A 27747-nucleotide genomic window follows, 5' to 3' on the forward strand; every position below is an offset into this window, starting at 1 on the left:
TAAGTAATGATGCAGAAACAGCTACAGGGGATTCTTCAGGTGACATGTTTGCTCCTGCGAGGTCAGCGGCCTTTTCAGCAGCATAAACCGACAGGACACTTACCCTCAAACAAAACACTGACCCTGAGTTCCAACCGAGCCCAATTCTGCTCAATAAGAGCACGTGGATCTCTGCCAAGGTACACAGTAGGTACTACCTATACCCAAGTGACCAGCGGCACAACTGCAGCTACCACGGGGGACAAAACAACGAATGATTGTCAGGATAGTGGACTCAAGCGTAGGAGAGCTGCTGTTGTAATTTAACTTCACTCATTTTTTTTAATACTCATGATCGGTTTTACACAACGATAAGAAGCACAGCTGTAGGTGAGTTTTTCTGCTCTTCACACACACTCATCATCAACATTTTTTTTATTTTCCCTCCAAGGATGACTGCTAAAAAATCTACACACTCCTTAGGGAGAAATTTTGACATGACCATCACACTCTTAGTCTTCTGGTTTTGGACATCTAAAGTATACCTCTCTTTTTGCTTTTTCCCAGATGAGTCAACATGCCGACCGGATCAGTGAGATTGCAGAGTATCAAAAAATTGGGACAGGAAAACCACAGCTATGAGGTTTCAGATGACGGTAATGCACTATTACCTTTCATTTTCTACCTAGCGTAGAGGGTTTCTTCAAGAAATAATGACATAAAAAACACATGATGCACCCTTCTATCTTATTCTAAGGCATTATTCTATTCTATTTTGCAGAACCAGCTGGCACCTATATGTAAGTATAGTACTTTATTGTGTTTCATCATTTTAGAGATTGAGGGATTTCTTTGATCACAGGTTGAGGATTGTAAGGACTGTATAGAGAGTCTGAAAGAAAGTATTTTTTAATATCTATCCATGGCTTGACAAATTTAGCGCAAAGTGCAGCCATCAGTGAGCAAGAATTTATTGATTGACTGATTTTTACATTGTATGCCTACAAGCTACAGTGAGTGACAATCAGCCCCGTCACATGGAGGTTGAGTTACTAGAAAGGCAGATCTATTATCTCTGTGGAGGGTCAATGACCGTGTGTGCTTGTGTGTGCTTGTGTGTGCTCGTGTGTATGTTGGCAGGCTAACGTACTATAGCGTTTTGTTTATCTTGCCTCACGTGAGACTGTTTCTGCACTTTAAAGACGGCATCTCAATTTCGTTGTGCTTTGTACAATGACAATAAAGACTTACATTTCTATTTCTAGAGATAGATAGATAGATAGATAGATAGATAGATAGATAGATAGATAGATAGATAGATAGATAGATAGATAGATAGATAGATAGATAGATAGATAGATAGATAGATAGATAGATAGATAGATAGATAGATAGATAGATAGATAGATACTTTATAGATCCCCTAGGGGAAATTTAGGTCTGTGCATAAGGGCTAACATATCCAGTAAACAGTTAGGTAAAACAGTGAGGTACAGAACATTCTATTCTATCTAAGTTCTGTTGTTGGTCAATGTTTGACCTGATGCTTGTCACTGAGTGTCGTTCGAGACTGAAGACTCTGATGAGGGTTTTATTTTGTCTTATTTATTGAAGTGTGAGTGTGTGTGGTTATCCATTAACAAATAAAGGACAAAGCAGTATGAAAACAAGCTTAGTGATTATTTATAACTGGCAATTTCTACAAATTATATTAACAAATATAAAGAAACCAACCAACATCCTGAATTCATTCACGTGTTGAATAAGTAGAATTTTTTTTTTTTTATCTTTTAAATGAAATTTACTCCATGTTCCTCAATGAAATATCCAGAATCGATAAATATGCTAATTTAACGTCTGAATACAACATGTCTCCTAATTCAATGTAAGGTCCATTCTCAGTATAAGGGAGTTTTCAAGTTTCCACATCACACTTGTGTAAGTTGCATAGTAGACCAGGACTGGCTCCAAAATTGCTGTGATGGGAGAACATATCCCCTACATCTAATCTCAGCTATAGCCAATACTGATCATAAAGATAATGAAACGGCACACTAGACTTACATAAAAAGTACTGCAGTGTTTTTATGTGTATCATATTCTTTGATGATCTTTGAATATGCTTGTTGTGATTGAAGTTGGATATGTCACATTATCTCTTTATAGTACCATAGATGTGTCAGCCCTATTCTACAAGATCCATCTGGTTTGCTTTAATTAGAGGTGCTCAGTGTGTGTGTGTGTTGTGTTTTCTTCCATGCAGGACCATGACAACTCCCAAGGAGAAGGAGAAGTGAGTATGAGATAGCAGTAAAGGCTCTGGAAACTTTTCTTTTTAACATTCACCTCATATAGAAACTAATTGGTCCTCTCTTCCAAACAGAGCTCAGGGAAACACAGAGAAGCCAGCGATAAGGGTTGGCTTCTTTCAGCTGGTAAAATACTTCTTCAGTTTTTCAGAATTTAAAAGTTTGTAGTCTATCTTCACATCTGCTTGAGAGATTTACCTGTTTGGTGCAACTGTGTGTTTTTTTTGTACTTACATGCTCGTCCAGTTCCGTTTTGCCACATGCAACGAGAGGCTGATGATGGTCGTGGGCAGTGTGTGCGCGGTGCTTCACGGTTCAGCGCAGCCTCTCATGCTTCTGGTGTTCGGCCTGCTCACTGACACCTTCATCGAGTACGACATCGAGCTCAATGAGCTGAGCGACGACAGGAAGGAGTGCGTGAACAACACCATCCAGTGGAAGAGGAACTACACAAATCACAGCCCGGGAACGCCACTGAACTTTAGCAACTTTGACAATGCAACGTGGGAGATGTTCGTACCAATCAGCAACAGGTCGTGTGGGTAAGTGAGTTGTGAGAAATGCATGATTTTTGAACATCAAATGTAGTTTAGAATGCAATATTAAAAGTTTAACTATGTGGTTTTGTTGTCATCATATATGATTAATTTATTGTATTTGTGCTGACTTTCAGGGTTCTCGACATTGAATATGAAATGACCTTGTTTGCCTTCTATTACGTTGGAATTGGAGCAGCTGTATTCATTTTGGGATACTTTCAGGTTTGTCTTAAAATTTCATCATTTTCATGTCTGAAGATATAAAACAATGAGACCATGATAATAAATGATATGCAAGAAAGAAAAGACAAATCAGAACAGCGGAGGCTAAGATATCCTAACATCCCATGATGTTACTTAATAGAGGCTCTTCATTAGACCCTCCGTGCCTGGGGAAATGGTAAAATGGTAAATGGACTACATTTATGAAGTGCCTTTCTAGTCTTCTAACCACTCAAAGCGCTTTATAATACATGCCACTTTCACCCATTCACACACACACATTCATACATTTTCTTCTTTATTTTATGACATTTTATTAACGGGTAACCTGTTCCTTTCTCTCTTGTTCACCATGAACTCCTATTAGTAATAATATAAGTGTCCACAGTCCATTAGTATTAAAGGGTTTTTCATATTCTCCACTACAATAGCATAGGCTTCTCACATAGCTTCTCTCCACTTCTCTGCATACCCAGAATGTGACTAGTTCCTGACATGTCCCCTTCTTGGAAACATTTGCTCGACTGGTAAGGTGGGCTCATGACCAAAGAGAACGAAAAATGGATAAAACCCTGTTGATTCATGCACAGATGAATTGTAGGCACAGATCACTTTATTTATTTTCTCTTTCCACTTCGACTTCTGAGTCTCCTCAAGCGTGTACAATATACCCAGCAGAGTTGTGTTGAAGCGTTCTGCAGGATTGGATTGGGGATGGTTTGGGGATGTGGGGGAATAGCGAATACCACGGTACCCTGGGAGCTTATGAAAGAGATTATTTTCAAACTCTTTTCCCTGGTTGTGGTTTATCTTGGATGGGAAACCAAAGCACATGATGAAGTCATCAGAGAGTTTTCTGGATGCAGCCTCCCTAGACTCGTACTTAGTTGCATATGCATGTGCATACTTGGTGAAATGGTTCACAACCATGAGTTTGTATTCTTCACCTCCCTTACTTTTTTCGGAGTGTAGATAGTCAATCGAAATAATCTCAAATGATGCAGAAGTCTTAATGCTCTGGATCAGCGGCCTGGTTATTCTGGATACAGTCATATATTAGGTTATGACCTAATTCAGTTGTTTCCATGACCTGAGCAGCACTTGTCATGTCAAGGACACTGACCTTCATGTGTCAAATCAGTGGAGTGCCCCTTTCACATATAATTGTTTTTTTCTACCCTTCAAAAGGAAGTCAGAGGTCAGGGTTCTACTCCTCTGCATGCTCTCACGTCTAACATTTGATGAATCTAAATAGAAACTCTCTCTTAACCACTGATAGATCTCTCTATGGGTGACGGCTGCTGCCAAGCAGATTCAGCTCATCAGGAAAATGTATTTCAGTAAAGTGATGAGGATGGAGATCGGCTGGTTCGACTGCACCTCCGTGGGGGAGCTCAACACTCGCATGTCAGAGTGAGTGAGACGAAGATGATTTGGTTTCTGTCTTACATTGAAGTATTGGTGTGTTTGTGTTATATTAACTGTATCTGTGTTGCAGTGATATCAACAAGATCAACGATGCTATCGCGGATCAAGTTGCCATTTTTTTGCAGCGCTTCACCACCTTTGTGTGTGGCTTCTGCGTTGGCTTTGTGAAAGGATGGAAGTTAACACTTGTCATCGTTGCAGCAAGTCCACTGATTGGTGTTGGAGCTGGGCTTATGGCTCTGGTGAGACTTCACTTCTCTTGGCTTGACCTGACATTTCATGGCTTGACAATTCTTGACTTGACATGTATTGTCTTGATTTTTCTTAACTTGACATGTTGACTTCTCATAACTCAACCTCTCTTGAGCTGATTTCTCTTGACTTTCCATCACCTTTGCCTCACTCTGTCTTTACTCTGGGTCTAGTTTGTTGCTAAGATGACCAGTTTGGAGCTTCAGGCCTATGCCAAAGCTGGAGCTATAGCCGATGAGGTCCTCTCCTCTATCAGGACTGTAGCTGCTTTTGGTGGGGAGTTGAAAGAAGTGCAAAGGTAAAGTATGCAAGATGAAAATTGAACCCAATTTCTACTTTTTCCCATATACACATTGCTGAAGCTCCTCTTCTCTTCAGGTATGACAAGAACTTGATCTCAGCGCAGCGCTGGGGCATCAGGAAAGGTCTGATCATGGGTTTTTTCACTGGATACATGTGGCTGATCATCTTCCTGTGCTATGGTCTGGCCTTCTGGTACGGTTCCAGTCTTGTGGTTGATGCTGGGGAGTACACACCAGGAACATTACTGCAGGTATCACACTCACTGTATTGACAAAAAAAGGCAATAATGTGCTCTTTTGGTTCATTACTTCCTCTATTGACTGTTGGGCACTGGAGTAGGTGGGGGAATTAAACCTTTCCTACCTTCTTGTTTAGTTTAAATGTCCAGTTTAATTTTGTGATGGGAGGTTTTAAACGTTTCTTTATCTTACAAACACCCTTCTAATTCCCTGTCTTGTTTTTATCACATACACTGACAAAACAAGAAATTGCTGCTTTGACGAAGCCAGAGGGAAAAATGATCACATAGAAATATAGTATAGACTTTCATCATTATCCTGTGCAATTCCCCAATGGCTACGCTGACAAACAAAATGATTTTGCCTTGTAACAGGACAAGAAACTTTTGGCACGTTATACATTGTTGCTGTATTTTGCCATTCCAGGTATTTTTTGGTGTTCTGATAGCGGCCATGAATTTGGGGCAGGCCTCTCCATGTCTTGAGGCGTTTGCTGCAGGCCGTGGAGCTGCTACCATCATCTTTGAGACTATTGACAGAGTGAGAATGCTTGATTTCGATCCATAAAAATTCTGTATTTTCACAGCAGCTCTTTCCCCTTATTGACAAATCTCATTTTAAAAACCGACAGGAGCCGGAGATTGACTGTTTATCCGAGGCTGGTTATAAGCTTGACAGGGTCAAAGGAGATATTGAGTTTCACAATGTGACTTTCCACTACCCCTCCAGGCCTGAAGTCAAGGTACGTGAGTATTTCTGCATTCTTAACTGAGACTAGGAATTACATTTCTGATAACAGTTAGCTCACAACAAGAAGCATGATCTCTTCTATCAGTGTCACTTTGTCATGGTGTCTTGTTGTCTTATACTCAGATCTTGGACCAGCTCAGTGTTTCGGTGAAGTCAGGGGAGACCACGGCGTTTGTAGGGCCGAGTGGAGCTGGAAAGAGTACTGCTATTCAACTCATACAGCGCTTCTACGACCCTAAAGAAGGAATGGTGGGTGTTAGACGCATGTTTTTAAGTTCCAAAACCGGAATGTTAGTGTCATTCAATATACTGTGTAATATACCATGATGCTTCTATCAGTGGTCCCTTTTTTCAACTCCTGAGATTAAAGATTCCCTCGAGACACTGTAGCTTCCACCTTTTTCCTTTTAAGCTTCATTCTAGTCATTTCAAAAATAACTACCCCCTGAGGGTGATAGAAGTACGTGATAATCTGTTTCATTATTCAGCCAATGGGTTCTAACAGCCTCATTTTTCATTTTTATGGAATTACAGGCCTCTACACACCTTACTTTTTAATTCCATTCTGCTTTCTAGAGAAGGAAATAGCCTCTAATAGCTCCACTATGAAGGTTAGACTAAGACTAACACCCTTATCATTTGAACCTAGCATTGTTGCAAAAAAAAAAAAAACACATAGCAGCTAAGCTCTTTATACCATCATCAATCAATTGTAGCAAAATCAGCTGCTCTCTGCATTCTCCATCTCAGGTGACCCTGGACGGTCATGACATCAGAGGGCTGAACATCCAATGGCTGCGCTCGCTGATTGGCATTGTGGAGCAGGAGCCTGTGCTGTTTGCCACCACCATTGCTGAGAACATACGCTACGGTCGACCCCGCGTCACCATGGACGACATCATCAGTGCCGCCAAGGAGGCCAATGCATACAACTTCATCATGGATCTGCCACAGGTGGAGACACTGAGGATCTAGTTTTTATTCTAGTGCTGATGTGCAAAAAGTACAAGCACAGATTAATATAACATCACCTCTGCTTTAAATCTAACAGAAATTTGACACCTTGGTGGGAGAGGGTGGAGGTCAGATGAGCGGCGGTCAGAAGCAACGTATTGCCATCGCCAGGGCGCTGGTCAGGAACCCTCGTATCCTGCTGCTGGACATGGCGACCTCTGCCCTCGACAACGAGAGCGAGGCTACAGTTCAAGAGGCTTTAGATAAAGTATGTCTGACTGCTCTATACACTGGATTAGCTCCTGTTTTCACCTCAGGTTTTTAACCATTTATGGTTTAAATATGTAGCCTGGTGGCAAGACAATGAAAAATGAAGGTCCCCATATGTTTTCATATTTCTAGTTTCTATTTGTAGTTTAACATAAGCATTAGATGGAGCCTTAAATATACATACACAACATATTGGCAATATGCAATCAGTGACATCATCAATGAGTTAAAGGCACACCTGAGGCCATCACATAGCATTTTCTGAATTAAGAAAAACAGCTGAGTACATACTGTACATCATCAACATCTAACATCTATATACTATACACAACAAAAGACAACCTGAAATATATAGCTCTTCGATGCCCCAATAACCTAGGCTTATGGAAGAGGGAAAGAGCCTCATCAAAATTTAATGATACAGCCAACAAACAGTGCAACATATTGAGAAAGGTCTCAATCCATAATCCTTTTTATTTATTTAAAATCAGAGGCAAACATTTCCAGTAGAAATGATGCACTGATATAATTTTGATTCGGTCGTAGGTACGCCAGGGTCGCACCACCATCTCCATCGCTCACCGGCTGTCCACTATAAAGAACGCTGATGTGATTGTGGGCTATGATCATGGCCGGGCTGTGGAGAAGGGCAAACACAATGAGCTGCTGGAGCGGAAGGGGGTCTACTTCACTCTGGTCACCCTGCAGAGCCAAGGAGACAAGGCCCTCAATGAGAAGGCTCAAAAAAGTAGGTCCAAACACGGCAGATAATGAGTATAAAAGCTTTAGCTCTGGATTCTACTAAATCTTTGCTATAAGGATCCACTCATTATGATCTCCACCCTGTCTTGCATCCCTTTAAATTAGTGGCTGACAATAACGAAGAGCCAGAGAAGCTCAGCCTATCCAGAGCCGGCAGCTACCGTGCCAGTTTGAGGTATTACACAAACACATTTCCAATCACCTCTTACCCTTTATCACTTGCTCATTTGCTTACCTGTGTCTACCCATTTACATGGCCCTGACTGTGCATCTAAATTGGATTATTACAGCAGTCATTTTGTAGCTGAAATTGAGTTGTGTCATGGCAGAAACCAGTACCGTCATTTACTTAATAACCCACTTAGGTTTACTTTGATATTTGGAGCATTTAGATGACACTATCATCCGGAGCCTCTTACAAATTGTGCAACAGCAGAGGAGGCTATCATCACCATTACAAGGAGCCAGTAATGAGTGCAAGAAAGAGAACAACAGGAGCATCAACACAGCCATTTAGCTGCAATATATCTCTGTTGTTCATATAGATCATTCATGGTTCTTTATTTCTTGCAGAGCATCCATCCGCCAGCGGTCCAGATCCCAGCTGTCCAACTTGATCCCAGAGTCTGCTGTTCCCATAGCTGGAGATCTCAGCCCCAGAGCCTATGCAGACAAATCCAAGGTGTGTGTGTGTGTGTGTGGGAGCATTGGTATCCAATTGTATGTGTGGGTGGTTAAAGCAGGTCACATACCACTGAAGTATAAAGCCACTTTTGCCACATTCATATCAGTTTTCCTTATTTCCATCACCCGTCGGTGTGAATGTTCAGGATGACATCCCGGAAGAGGAGGAACAGGAACTCGTGGAGCCAGCTCCGGTTGCCAGGATCCTGAAGTACAATATACCCGAGTGGCCATACATGCTTTTTGGATCCATCGGGGCTGCCATAAACGGAGGGGTCAACCCTGTCTACTCTTTATTGTTCAGTCAAATCTTGGCGGTAAGGTCCAAGTCATAATCTGACTTTCTGTAATACACAGTTGATGATGAAAGTGATTATTTGGCATATTTGGATTACATTGGCAACCCCAAGTGGTCAAATAAAAAAAGACATGGTGAGAGCAACACCCAAACATCAAGTTCCCCTTATATGGTTTTCTTTTTTTTTTTACTGAATAATAACTTTAAATCTAGTCTAGTGGCTTTAAATGAACAGTGTTAGATGATTAGATTGATACCCCGCCTGACTGGTATGAAAGTGGTAATCTTCTCATCTAACAATCAACAAGAAAGTGCATTTCCCGTCATATCTAACTCATCTTTTAAGCAGTCAGTGATCCAATAATTTAATTGAGATCTAAGAAAAATAATCCGAGAGCACATCACTACAGTTCTATGAAGTTTTCTCTAATGTTGTTTTTATAATGATATCAAGAAAATGTTTAATTATCACACATAGAAACATATTATGTATGTATTTATATGTGTAATGGACCATATTAACATGTTTCTATACTTGCACATATATATGTGTGTGTGTGTGTGTCTGTGTGTATGTATAGACATTCTCACTTACAGATTCTGATGCTCAGAGGCGGGAGATTGATGGTATCTGCCTGTTCTTTGTCATGGTTGGCGTGGTCTCTTTCTTCACCCAGATGCTGCAGGTACAGTAGCAGTCTGCTTTAGCAAGACTGATTGCTTTAGTGCTTCTGTGTAGCCTTTACCCGTTGCTTCTGTTCAAGGTTGGGGTAAAGTCATAAGAGAGCTTCCTTTATTTTGGCAAATTAATACCATATCTGGATGAAAGAGATTTTCCTACATCCTGCAGAGATGCAGTTCTATAATTGATCCATGAGTTCTGACCCCCTGGTGGAGAAGAAGGACAAAGAGACAATTCCCCCAGATTACCATTATATTACATTATATTGAATGTGATGGTGTTTTGGATTTAATTAAAAAAAACTTCCTTTGTGTGTGTGTGTGTGCCTGTCCATCCAGGGTTATGCATTCTCTAAGTCTGGAGAGCTACTGACCCGCAGGTTACGGAGGCTGGGCTTCCACGCCATGCTGGGCCAAGAGATCGGCTGGTTTGATGATCACAGGAACAGCCCTGGAGCTCTGACCACACGTCTGGCGACCGATGCCTCCCAAGTTCAAGGGGTGAGTTACAGCCTCAGTACCAAAGATAATGAGTCGCTTGGCCCTCATATTCAGCCATTAAATCATAGGTTTGTATAAAAAGCTGTCTGGGTGAGGTTTGTTTCCAATGCAGTTTTATTGTCTTTAAATAAGTGACAATATCCCCAAACTGGTACTAAAGTGTAATTTGATTTGAAAAAAGATGTAAAATTATATCAACTTAATTGCTTAATCACTTTTTTTTCAGACCTGCAATTACTTTTTATTTAATGCATTTTATAAAGTGCTGCTAACCTGCAGGGTCACTTGCACAACAGCTATTAAAAAGCAGTGAATTTTTCAGTTATTTTCAAGTAGGCTGTCAGTCTCAGAGAGGTATAAAAATGGAAAAAGGGATTCAGACTGGCAGGCAAACTGTGTAATAGACTGAAATGTTGTAATACTTTCATTTTATACTCTTTAGGTTGAACATTTTACCCCACATAAGTCATTTCCAAGGAACTTTATTAATAAATGTATTTCTGTTTTGCTAGGTGTCTGCCTGTCCTCATACTGTTGACATTTTTTTTAGAGGAGTTAAATTACTTAATTCAAGAACCTTAAATACAACATATCACACAAATTCCACTGGGGTCAAGTTGAGATAGCAGGCCCTTTTCTGCTAAGCTAAGCTAGTTACCGTTAGCAGGAAGGTTTTTTTTATCCATAACGATTGGACCTGGTTAGGGGACCAAACTTAATTATTAAGATATCAGTTATTCAATATGAATACCACATTTTTCATGTACAGATAACAACTAGTGAAAATTCAGTAGTTGCAGTACATATATTTTTTATCTTTAGCTAAAGCTAGCCTTGGCTATCTTACGGGCTAGCTTTCACTTGATATAGCCATTTTTCTTTAGCTGTGTAGTTGGCTGTATCTCTAAGACAACGAGTTAAGTAAGTGTGATGGTGGCTTCTATTGATTGCAATACAAATGTTTATATTGTTGGAATGTCAGAAGTCCAGATCAGGGCCAGATGATGTGCCTGGACTCTTCACCAACGCTTAACTAAAACTCAACTGAAATAACTAATAAAAGTTGCTCAAAAGGAGACACCATAGAAAGTCAGAGTTCAAAGCTTTATTCACAAACAGGTACACAAAGCCTGAGTCAGATCCCAGGATCAGACTGAGGAAAACCTTCTCATTCTCCTTTTCACCCCTATACTAGCGGGCATCCCATCATAGCCCCATAACAGTGGTGTTGTACCTTCCAAAGGCGATACCGCTTCACCACCCTTGGCAGTTCTGTTTTACTGGTGTCAGCGCTTTCCCTGCCAAGGCCAGATAGCAAAACATCTCCCAGATGCCAAACTTAACTACTTAGATCTACTAGAGACCAACGAGGGAGTCAAGGCCAGGTGGACAAGCATTATGTCAACATCCTAGTAGTGTGACTCTACTAGAGAATCATGAGGGGCTTTCTACCAATTAGCATGACACTCCTGGAGAGCTACAAGGGAGCCAAAACTGCTGACACCATCTAACACAGGGGAACAGTAGAGCCATTCTTTTCTTTTAGAATATTTTACTTTCAGCCTACACTTCACCCAAAGGCTGTTTATACAGCAACGTAGGTTTTCATGACCAAAGAAATTAATTCTAACATTACTTTTGTATATGATTGATATTCTAAGTAAATGGGCTTGCACAAAGCATTTTATCATACAGAGTACTTTTTATGAAAGTTTACCACAATAATATAGCAACATAAAATGTCCAGAAATGAGATTCAAGTACATTTTGATCAAATATGTACAGTAGTAACTGCATTTTGCCTTTGTATGGTTCTCTGAATTGTTTGGCCTTAATTGTAGAATTATTTAATGAGATAAATCCTATTTATCTGGAAAACAAACATGTAACTGTGACTTAAATCTATGAGGAGGATCAGCACAATGCATGTTGAGTTAAGCATCATCCTTGTCTTCTACTTGTCTTCTAAGGCCACGGGCTCACAGATCGGTATGATCGTCAACTCCATGACCAACATCGGTGTGGCCATCCTCATGTCCTTCTACTTCAGCTGGAAGCTCACATTGCTCATCCTGTGCTTCCTGCCGTTCATTGCCCTGTCAGGTGGCTTCCAGGCTAAGATGCTCACAGGCTTCGCAAAGCAGGACAAGCAGGCCATGGAGGCCGCTGGACAGGTCAGATATTGTCGATACTGTTCAACTTAAATGCCATAATGGAATGACCAAACTCTTTAGTGATTGTTTATGAGTCTTTAGATTGAAGATACAACCACCAGTGGCAAATCAATAGCATCATCACAATAATCCTGCAAAAATTTACAGTTGGAGGGTGACATCAGCTGACTTATCTACTGGCAGCAGATAAGAGACAGTTGAACAGTGTCTATTTTAGTCTCCAGGTTTCAGCTTTTTCTCATCTCTGAAGAAAAACCCTGTAGCCCTGAAGCTGAAATCAGATGTAGGTACAATAGCATTTTATTCCGTGCTACTGTAATTTGGTGAGTTCAGCACAGAGCTACAGTAACATTGTCAGGCTCAATTCCTTCTGGGGCCACCCATGCTTAAAATGCAGTCATGGTACTGGAAGGCACATTGGATAAAACCCCAGGACAATACTGCGAGAGCCAGAAAGTTCGCAATCAAAGGGAAAGTATTCAAAAGTCAATTTACTGTGAACTTCCGTTACGCTATCTTAATTATCCTGATGCAGTAAACCCCACCCATCCAAATGAAGTGGATTAGATGAAAGTTTAATGATCCCTATGGGGGGAAATGGGCTTACTGCAGCAGCAGAAAATAGGATATAGATAAGATCAGAGCAAATACTTTATCTATATTCTTTTCTCCCCCACATATTGAAAACATAAGAATTAAACTCTGCTTCTATTCAGCTATTTATTGTGCCATTTCTATCTGGTATCAACACGGAAACTCAATTCATTATTTGTTCTGCAGATTTCCGGTGAGGCTCTAAACAACATCCGCACCATCGCAGGCCTGGGGAAGGAGAGGAGTTTTGTGGACATGTATTATGCCCAGCTGGACGCTCCGTACGAGGCAGCCTTGAAGAAGGCTAACGTGTATGGAGCCTGCTACGGTTTCGCCCAGTGCGTCGTCTTCTTGACCAACTCGGCCTCCTACAGGTTCGGGGGTTACTTGGTTCGACAGGAGGGGCTCCACTTCAGCCTGGTGTTCAGGTGAGAGAAGTGTGAGGGTGTCTGTATCCATAGCTGATTCCTTTCCATCAGTCTTGTTTCTTCTTCCTTAAAACAGGATACATATTTGTTCTGTCGTCTTGGCTACAATTGCCTTTAATTTAATCTGTTAATTTTAATTCAGAATACTTCATTTATCTCTCAAGGGACAATTAGAGGCCAGCAGGTTTGCAAACACAAAAATACACAGTTGATTAACAAAGCTGGAAGAGGGTTAATGGCGATACCAATCCATAGCTGACTAACCATGTCCAACATTATGAAGGTACATTATGTCAAGTGCAAAAGCAAAATTGATGGGCCGGCCAAACTGAACAAAAAAAAGGGAAAACACCCAGGCCTTCCCACAAAGGGCTTAATAATCACATAAAAACTAAACCTGACAGAAATAAAACATAGAAAACTCAACACAAATTGCTGCTGCCAAGTTTGTGTTGAATTGGAAGTGGAATGAACCAAGTTCCTCCCCCTCTATATAGGTTCTCTCTCAATTAGTCTAAATCATGGCCACCTGGGAAGAAACACGGAACATTATAAATGGAATGTCATGCTGTACACATCCTATCCAGCAAGGGGGAGTATTTAACATATGTTCACCATCTTAGTGTGTTACCATGCTAATGTTTGTTAAATAGCAATAAAACACAGACTGAACTGATGGGAGTGCAGGTATTTGGCCAGGAAGCTAAATACTTGACAAATTGAAACTTGAAACCTGATGCTGACAGTGAAAGTGATTGTAGTTCATCCTGGAGAACAACCGTCATTCACTGAACCTCATAGTGGTGCTAGAGGAAAGGTCACCAGTTATGAGATATTTCAGTCTGTACCGAAGTGGTGGATAAACTGACAGATCAACACTGCCATCCATAAAACCATGTTGATAACATTGGTAAAATCTTTTTTTACAGAGAGGAAATCTAGCATAGAGGACATCATGTGTGGGTTTACTGATAATCTTACAAGCCTTTTTGGGACATGTTCAGTAAGTAAGTAATTTTAGCGTCAAAGTTAACACCACCTCGAAATTGGTTCGTGTCCTGTTGACAAATGAATGTAAACCAACAAGTAAATGAGTATGTTCAAACACTTTCAACATAAAGATATAAAACATCAATATTCTGATGTACTCCACTCCAGTTTAATGTAGGAGGGTGAGAGGCTACCGATGTCATCCATTATACAACACAGTTCAAGTATTTGTGGGTGTGGACGATTTCAACACTGACTCCTCTTATCTTTTATTGTGTTGAGTAAAATTATAATTTCTTTAATCTGATGCCTTTAAATTTACAAAAAGATCACACCAGTCTCCAAATTCTTGCATGAAGTGACTGTGTGATTGATCTGACCGTCACAGAAGCGACATAATAATACTGCCGTGAGCAAATTTTATACTACAGTGGAGTCTTGAAACCGATAAATGAATTATAAACCGTCCTGCTGTGGTTGAAGATAAGTGACTTTATATATTGTTGTCTCTGGCAGGGTCATCTCAGCCATCGTCACCAGCGGCACAGCCCTCGGCAGAGCCTCCTCTTACACCCCAGACTACGCCAAGGCCAAGATTTCAGCTGCACGTTTCTTCCAGCTGCTTGACCGAGTGCCGAGCATCAGCGTTTACAGTGACAAGGGAGATAAATGGGTATGAGGATGTATGTTACGCTGTATGTTATGCTATGCCGCCAAGCACTGAGCGTGTAAAAAATGAGCTCTGCCTGCTCTTTCTGTGATAGATTCAGAAGGGAATCCAGATGGAAAGTCTTTGTATTCCTTCATTGCTTCACTCATTTCTTCTCCATCAGGCATGAAAGAGAGATTGTGTTGTAGAAGGGAAAAGGAGACAAGGAAGGATTGTTAGTCCTTTAATCACATGTGTGCAGAAAAAAAGGGGGGAAAAAAACTGTTTTTGTGGACAGGATGTGGCTCCCTTACACACAAACCTACTCTAACCTTTGTACTCCTCCCTCCCTCTGCTGTGTTTTCAGGATAACTTCCAAGGCAACATTGAGTTCATTGACTGCAAGTTTACTTACCCCACCAGACCAGACATCCAGGTCCTCAATGGGCTGAATGTGTCGGTGAAGCCTGGCCAGACGCTGGCATTTGTTGGTAGCAGCGGCTGCGGGAAGAGCACCAGCGTGCAGCTGCTGGAGAGGTTTTATGATCCTGATCATGGCAGAGTGGTGAGGAGGACCCAGCTAAATGCTGCATATCTATCGCACATGCTCTGTTTGATGCATTATTTATAGTTTCATAGTGTAAATGGTGCAATTTGAGGTATTTTGTATGTTTGCATTTCATTTTATACTTCTAAATATTGCACTTTTTACTACAATTGCAATAGTTATACTAGTTAGTTTTCAAATGAAGATTTTACATATGTACAAAATATGAAAAATAAAATGCATTTTAATAGTTTTACCCAGTGGTAAACAGGTATTCAGGTCCTTTACTGAAGTAGTGGTTTAATCCCTCTGACTCATATTATTATAATTGTGATATCATTAGATTATTAATACTGAAGCATTAGTGTTAGAGCAGCATGTTACTGTTGTAGCTGCTGGAGGTGGAGCTAGTTTCAGTTATATACAGTTAGCTACATTAGTCCAGTGGCTCCCAACCTACGGGTCAGGCCCCTCCAAAGGGTCAGCAGATAAATCTAAGGGGGTCAATAGACAGAAAGGTTTAAAAGCATGTTATATTATCCATTGTGTGAAATATTCACCTGAAAAGTAACTAAAGCTGTCAAATAAATGTAGTGGAGTAGTGTTAGGGTTAGGGTATCACATAGCATCAAGTAGCATCACATGGAAATACTCGAGTAAAGTACAAGTACCTTAATAATGTACTTAAGCACAGTCCTAGAGTACTTAGTTTTGATTTTGATATTTTGAAGTACATGTTTAATACTTCTGTACTTTTACCTGTAATGAATGGAGCTTGATTCTGCTGGCCCCATGTGGCATAAAAAGAAAAAATATATAATTTATTGCAGGTTTCAGGAGAAACTGCCACTAGTTATACTCCTACACATACATAAAGTTTAAATAATATGTGTTTCCCATGGGAAGAATCTGGTGAATTCTTTGCATATTTCAACCTGGAAATGTATAAATGAGAGGTCTGACTTTTAACCAGCCAGCATTACATCGTCAAATCAGATGTTGACCTTTTTTAAAAATGCCATACATCTCATTTTAAAATGAATAAGTTGTAGGTATAGTCTTTTTTGGACTTATATTCTCATGAGATTCAGTATTACCTTACCTAGACATTTAGTAGGCTTGGTGATTAAAGTATTACTTTGTGCTTCATTAAAAAAAAAAAAAAAAAAGGCTCTTCACCCAAGATAGAGGTTTGCCTTTGTGCCAGTAAGAGATCACTGCCTATATTCAAATGGCCTTAATTGAGTTGAAAGTGGTTTGGAAATTCATAGTCCTGATTCTCTGTCTGAGATTTTTAAAAGGACAGTATCAACTCTCGCATAGTCGGGAGAGAAATTACAGTAGAGATGTCAATATGATAGCTCATTAAGTGGATTGTATTTTTTCAGTCTTTGCTCATAATATTGCCTTCTACTAATTGTAAAATCAATCACTTCCCGCAGCTGATTGATGGCCATGACTCCACTCGTGTCAGCGTGCCCTTCCTGCGATCCAAGATTGGCATCGTATCCCAGGAGCCCATCTTGTTCGACTGCAGCATCGGAGAGAACATCAAGTATGGCGACAACTTGCGGGAAATCAGCATGAATGAGATCATCTCGGCCGCCAAGAAGGCCCAGCTTCATGACTTTGTCATGTCACTTCCTGAGGTACTGCGGACATTCTGTTGGCGACATTTGTAAGGGAGAGCGTGGTGCGGACTCACAAGCAGAGGCAAAGCAGGGAAGGGAAGGTTAAAACAAAGTTGACTTGGTTAATGATCAGACAGATTGGCCACAGGCAGTCAGGCGGCGAGGGCAAATAAATCAAAAAGAGGAAGCAAACACAGGTAGAGATCATAAATAAAACAAGCAGGAATAATATGGTGGCACAAGAGATGGTCTGGCAAATGTTGCTGAGAGAGATGCCAGTGTATATACACAGTGGAGTTGATGAGAGACAGGTTTGGCTTGATGTGGGAATGAGGAGCAGGTGTGTTGGCTGCTGTGGCGACCAGGCCTGTGTCCAAAATCACTCCCTTGTTCACTCACTCAACACTTATGTAACAACGCTCAATAGTTGACTAAATAGTGAGTAGCCGCTTGAGATGCCAGACACAAATGAATCAGCTGTAAACCTCCTCAACTGTCATTTTTACACGTATAAAATGCGATAGACTGCATTACCGGAGTGATGGGGGAAATAGGATGTGATTTTGGACACGGTGTAAGAGCATCTGGTGGACAGATGGTGAATGACAAGAACAGAAAAGTACCATAATTAGGTTTTAGTTTCAAGACAAACAATATGTGGAAGAGACAGAAGACAATATATAAAACATGGAGAAACAAGTATAAAAGCAGAAATCATACACTATGAATAGGTGTTTAAAGATTTGCACTGCTTTGCCTTTGAGACTTTTGCCGGCTGCTTTTAAATCAGAAGACTTAGGGAAGCTTTCTTGAGGAAGGTGAACAAGGTGTTACACTAGTTGAGGCACGACTGCATTACTTTCTCCAAATCTTTAGGCTGTAGTTGCAGTCTGATATTTGCAATGTTCCAGTTAGGAGAATAGGATTGAACCAGAGATTTCTAATACAACAAATCTCCTGTTTAATTACTGTTGTTCTTTTTTCCTGCCTCAGAAATACGACACCAACGTCGGCGCCCAAGGTTCTCAGTTGTCTCGCGGTCAGAAGCAGCGCATTGCCATCGCCAGGGCAATCATACGCGACCCCAAGATCCTGCTCCTGGATGAGGCCACTTCTGCCCTGGACACCGAGAGCGAGAAGGTACGCTCCAGTACATTATCAACAGCGCTATCATTGTTTGCTGAATCCACATGCTTCATATCCTCAGTGCAGTGCAGCTGCTTGATATTCTCCGGGCACAAAGAGCAAGAAGAGCAGGCAGTTAATTATTATTATCATTAACATCATTATCATTCATCATGTCTATTATTATCAGCAGCAGCTCACAGTTCATACCAACCCTCCAGTAGAGCCTCTTTAAGACAACACAGTCTCTTTAGGAGTTTTTCCAAGCTCAAATGGCTGAACCTTGCTGAGGAGCAGAGAGGCTTCTGCAGCACACTGGAACATTCTAATGATAGTAATCAACACATGATTGTGAAATTGCTATAATTGGACAGCATGTGTATCTGTGTGGGAGAGTTGATGATGGCTCCTTCCTGTGTGTGAGTCCATGTACACTTGGTTCATGTGTGTTTGTGTGTGTGTCTCTGCCCGCGACAGACCGTGCAAGACGCGCTGGACAAAGCCAGAGAAGGACGGACCTGCATCGTTATCGCCCATCGCCTGTCGACCATTCAGAATTCTGACATTATCGCCGTCATGTCCAGGGGATATGTGATCGAGAAAGGAGCGCACGACCAGCTCATGTCCCTGAAGGGAGCCTACTACAAGCTGGTCACCACAGGAGCACCAATTAGCTAACTGCTCGGAGAGAGTGTAGCCAATTAGCGAGGCAGCCGAGAGAAACAAATGTACAGAGCGGTGTTATTGCCATCTAGAGAGGCCAGGTCTGGAATATTTCACATACTTTAGATCACTAAGTATGTTTTAAAAAAAAAGAAAGATGCACCGGTTTACTCTTACAGTATTTATTTTAGGGTAGGGATTGTTGTCATGAAGAGCAGGGTTTTGTGAGATACACTTTATTATTGTTGGGAGTATTTTAAGGTTACTCAATGTATTTCTGTTGTTTTATCTTTTCTTTACATCTTGAGTAGTGGGTCTGTCCTACTGCACATTCACACACTACCAAATACCAGGCAAGTGTGTCCCACGCCTTGGAAATGCTAACACACAGTACATTTCCTTCCTTCAAGAATTATTTTTACATTTTGGGAAATAATTGTGGGCTCATTCATATTCTTGCTGAAAGTTAGATGAGAAGATTGATACCACTTTCATATTTTTGTGCTAGATAAGAAGCAGACGATTAGCGCAGGTTACATGAAAAGGGAAAACATTGGGAACAGCTAGCTTAGCTTTGAAGGGTTAAAGAATATACCTACAAACACACAACTCCTATAAAACCACAAAAGAGGAGGAGCTAGGCTAACCATTTCCCTCTATTTTTAGTCTTTATACTGCGGTAAGCTAGTTGCTAGTTGCTAGCTGCTAGCTTCATATTTAGCATACAAACATGAAAATTGTATTCTTCTGAACTAGCATACTTCTGAAAATGTTAAACTATGTTTTCAAACAGTATGTCAGACAGAAACCATTCAAAATAGTATGATATTTATGTACAGTATGTGTTGACAGATAATTCAATGTAATTGCTTTATTAATTGTATTTCTTCTTGCTCTTGAATTTGTGTTTGTTTTCAGCCATCACATTGTAACGGTCTTATTTTTTTATTCTGTATGTGACAGTTAAATAAAAAACCATATAAACCATGTTGCTTTATTGAGCCATGTATTTGCACAAACCAAATAACAGCCTCATTAATCAAGCATGTCCCAGTGTGTTCTGATAAACTTAAAAGGCACTTGGTCACTGTTGGCAGCTACCGAAATACATCACACAAGTAGCCACTTGCAATTTACCAAAAATGATGGTATTGGACCAGAAACACAGTTTGAAATCCAGGTTGTTGATCCAACTCTGTAATTCATCTTTATTACATGGAGGTTGTAGCTGAGGACAAACAATTTGATTGTGCTGCGGTTTAATTAAATGACACATTTTCAGGTATAGGCTACTATAAATAAATAAAGTGTAATGAAAGTTAGATAATATATATAAATATCTGGTGTCCTTCAATATAATTCTGGCAACCGTTTTGTTGTGTTGTAGTGAAGTTATAATGACTAGACCTCTGCTCCGGTTGAAGTTAAAAGTTATGTTAGTTGTATATTAAGTGCGGTCAATGCTACATTTATGAGAATATTAAATGTTTGATGTTGATGTATAACATTTTCTTCCCTAACAGTTGCAACAAAAATAACAGGGGAGTTAATAAGGTGTCGAGCAGTCTGCCCATGTCTACACAGTCGTGAGAAGACATCTAATCAGGCATATAAGTGAAATCACCTGTGTGTGGGCTCTTTAATATTGACAATACTGGAGCCACTGAAAACTTCTGGTTCACTGAGTTGGGAAATGCAAATGAAAAGCAAACATGGGCATTTTGAAAAAGGATTGTGTGAGTCTGGTTGTTTTTTGCATTAAAGTGGATGGTATTTTGAATGGCAGTGTCAATGTATGGAACCCTGGCCTATACTGGCAAAATGAGTTAAAAGGTTATCAGACAGGTAATACATATAACTGAATGCATCAATAAATAATATAAACAAAGATACATTTCCTATATATTTTTTTTCAACTAGGCACAAACTTAATTTACATGTATACATTCTCTATTTTTCAGACTGGGGACTGTCTGACAATTAGGGGACTGTCTGACAATTAGGGGACTGTGTGACTTGCTAGATTACCTGAAAACACTAGTAGCACATTGAGCAGCAGGCTTACAGCCGAAGCTAATGGCAGTGAGCTTTGTTAGCCCTGGGTTGCTGGCTAAAATTTGTTACTTAATTAAATGAGTATAAAATGCAGAATATAGATGATTAACATTTAGGTAATGTAATTTATTAATGCAAGTTAGCTGTACAGTACATAACTAGCTTATAAACTAACCAATTAATGATTAAAAGGAAAATATACTTATTTTTCCACTCCATTTTAATTATTTATCTACCAGTATTGTATTTATTAGCATATTTACTGATGTATTCAGCAATAGTTTGTTTGACTTCTGGTTGGATAAACTTTTTACTACATTTTGTCAGCTTTGGGACTCTCACTATAAATGAATGAAAATGGTTTCTGCTTTCAGCTGCATGATGATAAAATAACTGACGAAAAAACAAGGGCAAGGAAATGGTCAGTGTGATGGATAACATATCATAAGAGAGGTTCAGGCTCTGCGCCCTGCTGAAATGAATACAAATCACATTCTGCATAGAAAGGTACTGTAGGAAATCCTCATGTTATGCTTTGAAAAATCATGTAGAATATTGGATTTTTTTTTTAGTATAGTATTTTTGTTTAGTATTACCTGTCAGTCACTTATTCAAATGAAACGTGGTAGGCTTGTAATATACACAGCCAAGCGTTGTCAGTGTTACTCAGTACCACCATAGTGAAGCACAATAGTATTAAAACCTACTGGGACACATGTTGGGATAATGCATAGCACGGCTCCCTGCTACGTGAAGATAATACAGGATGGCAGCATTTCAAGGCTTAGCCGTTTATATCAGAGAGCTGCTGTAGGCCGCTCCCTCTACTTTTTCCACTAACATAAACTAAACCATGAATAAGCAGTTTGATAGCAAAGCCCAGCTGCTTAAGAACTCCATGACTGAATGAATTCTTGACTCCAACATGAATATTTAATCCGACGCAGCCGCCTGGTTCTCTATTCCATGTTAACGGGTGTTGACGCCGCCGCTTGTGACAGCCTTTGCCGTCAGGAGTGCAGATGTCAGAGGCACTCCATCAGTTAGTGGTAATATGTGATCACACCACACTGACCTCTGGGAAATTGAGTCTTTAATCACAACATCTTCAGACCCCGGCTCCTGGTGAATTAGCATTCCTCAGATGCAATCTAATCTCGCAGCTTCTCCTGCCAATTCATTCAGTGAGAGGACACTGTTTGACTTTGTGCCATGTAATGCCAATGCAATTCTGATTGATGAAAAGAGGTGCCGGAGGCTGAGTGATGTGTGTCTGCTGGGTGTGAGGGCGATAAGCAAGCTCCTCTGTCTGTTTTGCGTGTTCTCGGTTTATTTTCAAATTCAAACACAACAGAGAAAACAGACAGAATAACTCAAGGGATATTGATTTTTATTTTCCTTTTTTATGATCCCCAAAAATTTGTGAGCTGAATTGCATGGTAATTTTCTATTCTAGCTATGCTAATAATTCACTGAGATCAATACTGATGGTTCAGCCTCAAAGTAAACTCAATTTAGTTGTGCAGTGCAGAAGCATTCACGTGGATTATTGTGTGCACCTCTCATAATTACATCTCCTCTTAATTTCCCCTAAGAATAATTTATTTTATTGTCTGTCAGCTCTGACCTCACCTACTGTGAGCTGGACAAACAGCAGTTCTCTAAAGGATTTAAAGCGCTGACAGTCAAGAAGTCATTACGGCTCACTGAGAGGATTTTCATAAACAGGTTTTCATCTGTTTAGCAGTTCTGTTAAAGTGTCCACTTAATAAATATACATGCTTGACCTTTAATGGATGCAAAACCACCAGTGCGGTGACAGCAAATACCAACAGAATTTAGCTTAGCTGCATAAACAAATTGAATTTATTTGCCCTTTGATTTGTTTCCTCCATCATTCTTTCATGAATCTGCATTAGGGTTATGTAATGTCTGTCTGGACTTGATTTAATTCTTCCAGCTTCAACACAGAAAAACTGCGGCCATATTAAAAACAGCTGAAAGTGTCACATCTTTTTTTTTTAATGCTGGGCTCAAATAGGGACAGTCCCATAAAATTGAAATTACAGCGGCCATTGTAAAATAAATCCATACTTGAAGATGTATCATTAACCAAAGGGGACTTGAAAAAGAGCTGCGATATTATATGAGCTTAATTCCGTCATTACTGATGACAGTAATTACCATTAAAGCTTTTCATTATCATAATCATTATTATGGCACCAATAACAGAATTACTATGGCCACAGGGAGAGCAAGGGTCTGAAGTGGAAGAGAATCCTGTAATAAGTTTGTTATTCATTTATATGATCACCTGAGCATTGATTGTAAAGCCTGATAAACTATTGCACTTTCTATTTAACAGCCATAAAGACACACTAACGGTGGGAGCTGTCTTTCTCACCAATATCTGTTTAAAACTATCCACTACCTTATTAAAATCCTGTGATCTGGATCATATCGCTGGATGTTTATGCGGTCCAAGCCAATAATAAACCTGCATTACTTTGGTGATTTGTGGAGCTTAAGGCACCGCTGATATTGATATCCTCATAGGCTCTTATTCTGGTTTGTTCTCTATCCTGCGTTGTCGATTAGAAACGTGTCTTTTGGACTTTCATTCATCAGACAGCCAGTAACACAACTGCAAATCAATACTAATGTTGCACTAAATAAACTCCTTAATAAACTGACAGTATGGCAGGGTTGTGTGTCTGTCAGTTGTGCTGCCCCCAACTAGCCAAAACAAAAAGGAACAATGAATGAGGGTGTAATGATTCAGAAGGTGCTGAACCCTGATGCAAAATCAAGTGTCCAAAACAAAAACCAGGCTTCAAACTAAAAGAAGCTAACTGAACTGAAAGAGGGTGGCCCAAACAAAAAAACCTCTAGCAAAGCACAGAGAGTAACTGAGAAAGGGCTGTATATGAAAGGGAGGCTGACTGGGAGGCTGATGAAGGCCAGCTGTGGAGGATGGGGAAGCTCAGGTGAGGGGAACGAGGTGATTGCAGGGCAGGGAGCGGCAAGATCTTCAATGACAGGAAAGTTAGTAAAATAAAAAATAAAAAAACCCCACATGAACAAAGAGAAAAACAAAAATAGTCCTAAGCAGCTGTTCCCGTGACAGAGGGAGGCTTTAATCTGTTTAAATGTGTGGATTTCTTCTTCAGGGACATACACATAAAGGAAAAAGAGAGCTGGAATTCATCTCCCACTCCGCATAAAGAGCAATCTCCTTCAGTCAATGGTTTAACTAATCTCTCTTACATCTTTTTATTATTTGTGTTCTTTTCAAATATTCCTCAAAAACCTGACATTTAACTGAAGCATCATGTGCTGTCACCACAGCTTTGTAATAAAAATAAGTAAATATGAGCAAGAAGTAACAGGAAAGCACATGCTAGCTGGAAGCAATAGCTTTTACTTCTTTCTATTTTCTCTGTATTGTACCGTCTATTCTCTCCTATACATGTTCTCTGGAAAATTCTATTCAAATATAGCTAAAAAAAGAAGCTAACATGCTTGCTAATATTCAGATAGCTTGTTAGGTGCAACAAGCAGGAGCTACCTGATAATGCTATATAGCAGCTAACGTTACTTCCAAAGCACATTAACTTACTCCTGTTAATGGAAATAACAGAATCTACAAGTTGTTTTTTAACTAATTCTTTTCAGTTACTCTAAACTAATACAATTTAGTTCATTAATAATCAATATTGAATCAGCTGTGAACTGCTTTGTATTGCATTGTTACAAATGTATCTGTATTGCTTTCATATCTGATCATTGATTGTGTATTTGGATATGTATCAAATCATCTGAGGATAGATACACATAGGTCATAGCCAGGATTTTTTAAAATAAAGATAGTTATTAATTCAATAACTATCTTTTTTTTCTTTTTAAAAAAACAAACAAATGAAAGTCAAACAAATTGATTCCATCATCCATCATTTACTATTCAGACAAGCATGTGTAGACTGTGAACCTGAGGACATAACCTTTAGCACTGTCTGGGTTTTTTTTTTTTTTTTTACACATTTACTCAATCGATTTGGACGCTCCCCTGTCTCTGACCCATATATGGGTCCTTTCATTAATATTTTCCATTCAAAGATAATGCCTTACAATCACTTTGCGGCCCTAAAGGTGACCTTTGAGATGTACTGTCTTGCGATAGTGAGCATGTAGTATTCTGCACGTTTCACACGGCGCTGCAACATATGAATGAATTACATTATGCCTCCAAAAGCAGAATTAAATTTCCTCTTTATCTTGACTATTGCATTTTTGGTAACTGTGAATACACCTGATAAAAATCCAAAACAATCACAAAAGCGAGACGTATATTTAAATAACCCACGAGTATTGTTAATTTCTGAGCACAGTGACTGGCCTCAGGTTAGCTTATCTATCGCTGAGGCATTCAAGTGGTAATTAAAGTATCTGCAGGCAAGTTGTGGAGGCGTTTTATCTGGCAATGAAAAGCAACTCATCCTGTATCAGACCTTTGTCCCTAAATTCACCATTTCTAAATAACTGAGATGTATGTTTCTTTAAATCAAGGTAATTATTTTGTATAATGGGTTTCCTGGTGTATAAAGAAGTGAACCTTGCTAATGTGCCATGTGCCATTTAGGAATACAATTTGCATTCACTTGCCGCTATAATCACTCACAGTTGTTAGTGTAAATAAAAAGGTACCTCGCTGACTGAAAATGATGTGGTGATCGGGCTGTGGATGAAAGCAGAGCATTCTGGAAACATGTTGGCCAGTCTGGACAGACATCAGATCTCATCTCATGCTGAGCCACATCATGTGCACTGCACCTCTTTGACCTTGGATGTTGCTCAGTGGAAGAGCACATGTTTAGCCTGTATGAGGTCCAGCGTTTGATCTCTCAGTTGATTATAAAAGCGGGGTGGTACTGAGTCCTGGGGTCTTGTCTTTAAACCAGAGAAGCCGCTCACAAACTCTACCGGGTCTTTTCTCTGCTGACCTCGGTGATAAGAAAATATCCCCACTGGGATGAATAAAAATGGTGTGCGGACAGCCATATTAAACTACATCATGACTTGGCATTCATTGTTGGTTGCAGCTGCTGCTCCTGTGAGCCAGTGCAGCCACTTTCCAGTAGCCTCATGCGATTTGTTACACCTCCTACCCAGGAGACATTTCTCATTTGAGCTCCTGAGAAATCCCCTTCAAATAACCCAAGATAACATTAATGTAGTGCTGTCTAAATACTATGCTGTCAGAGAGCACATTCTCAATCAGATACAGTCTCTGAGCGGACCCATTAGCGGGATTAGCAAATAGCTTTACGGCAAACGAGGCGATGATTGACCTTGCGGTGACACCTGGCAGAACTACCTGTGAGCTTGGCTGATGCTCAACACAGCTCAACAAGTCTTGCACTTCACGGCTCAGACATCCTGCTGACTTGAAAGTAAAGACTTAACAAAGACATCCCTGTTACCATGCCTTTGATGATGAAACAGCAGTGAATTCCAGGAGAGCTGCTCTATACAGCTGTTATGAATTTATTGAAGAACAGGTTGCTCCTGATTATTTTTGAAGGTATACGAACCGACTCTAGAGTAGTCTACCCCCAATGCAGGCATTGACCAAAACTGAAACGCTATTAACACAGATTAATGTGTTAATGATTAATGATTTTCTTTACAATTTGTGTTAGAGGATTACTCTATACTCTATCTATAACTGGGAAACATAAAAATGTAACACATTCAATATAACACACCAGTACCAGCAGGAGACCTTCTTTTCTAGATGTACCATTTTGCTTGTGCGATCAACAATCCCACAGAGAGAAATCCATCATAGCAGAGGCACAGATACCCATTTCTCAACACACAGTGGTCCCAGTAGACCGGCATGCAATGCAATCACAAAACATATTGTGTTTCGACGAACGGATTATTTGCTTTAACCCCACTGCTGAAAGCAACAAGTTCACACCTGTTCTCCTGAGCCAGATGGATAAAAGACTTTCACAATGATGGAAGTCACAGAAGTCATGAGAGGAAAGAAGAAACTCTAGAAATGTTAACTGTAATACTTCACTACATAAAATATACTATATTTTTGTTGTAGTTAAAACATTTTGTGGAACTTTTTTTTCTATAAAGCAGAATTGATCATTTCTCTTGGCCACTTGGGGGGCAGAACAAGTTATAAATATAACATTGCTACATCGGCAGATATGTAGCAACATTAAAATTCATTTGGAGTGTTTATGTCACCCGATGAATGTAAACCAATATTCACTCTCCTTATAGCTCTGTTTTGGTCTCCACCAACTCCTGAAGGCAGTGGTGGGCGAAAAGATATAAAAGGGCACCTGATACATTCAATGGACCCCCATTAACAGAAAACAACAATGCATGTTTGGTAAAAAGGCTGCATCCCCAATTAAGATGATCATTTTATATACTACGTCAGAATATGAGGAAAACAAAATCTTTGTATTAAAAACTATTTATTTTTTAAACACTTATTTTGCAACACATTTGTGGTAAAAACATGGAACAAGATGCACAAGATAGGTGAAATAAAAACTGAATTCTTGTGGTGATGAATTTTTAAATGTTAATGACCTCGTTATGTTTAATTGGGATGTACCTCTCAATGAGCAACAGCAGCGCTAAGATCCTTCCATATCTTTTTTCTAAGCTGGGTCTTTATCTGCTTCAGTT

At 39.9% G+C, this 27747-nt stretch overlaps 1 protein-coding gene across 1 annotated transcript; it reads left to right on the forward strand.

Moving 5' to 3' along the window:
• The first annotated feature begins 211 nt into the window (after positions 1–211).
• LOC134006654 (bile salt export pump-like) lies at positions 212–19959 on the forward strand. Its single transcript, XM_062445603.1, has 29 exons — positions 212–369; positions 547–635; positions 761–779; positions 2243–2272; positions 2363–2414; positions 2535–2830; positions 2962–3049; positions 4329–4462; positions 4548–4719; positions 4903–5027; positions 5108–5282; positions 5698–5811; positions 5903–6013; positions 6145–6270; positions 6772–6975; positions 7073–7243; positions 7792–7993; positions 8113–8182; positions 8581–8689; positions 8838–9008; positions 9571–9675; positions 10010–10171; positions 12142–12345; positions 13126–13367; positions 14874–15030; positions 15374–15571; positions 16996–17202; positions 18178–18324; positions 18787–19959. Exons 2-29 carry the CDS (start codon positions 557–559, stop codon positions 18985–18987), a joined length of 4071 nt encoding a protein of 1356 aa, XP_062301587.1. The 5' UTR covers positions 212–369; positions 547–556; the 3' UTR covers positions 18988–19959.
• The last annotated feature ends 7788 nt before the right edge of the window (positions 19960–27747 follow it).

Source organism: Scomber scombrus, chromosome 24 (genome assembly GCF_963691925.1).
Source record: "Scomber scombrus chromosome 24, fScoSco1.1, whole genome shotgun sequence".
Lineage (NCBI taxonomy): Eukaryota > Metazoa > Chordata > Actinopteri > Scombriformes > Scombridae > Scomber > Scomber scombrus.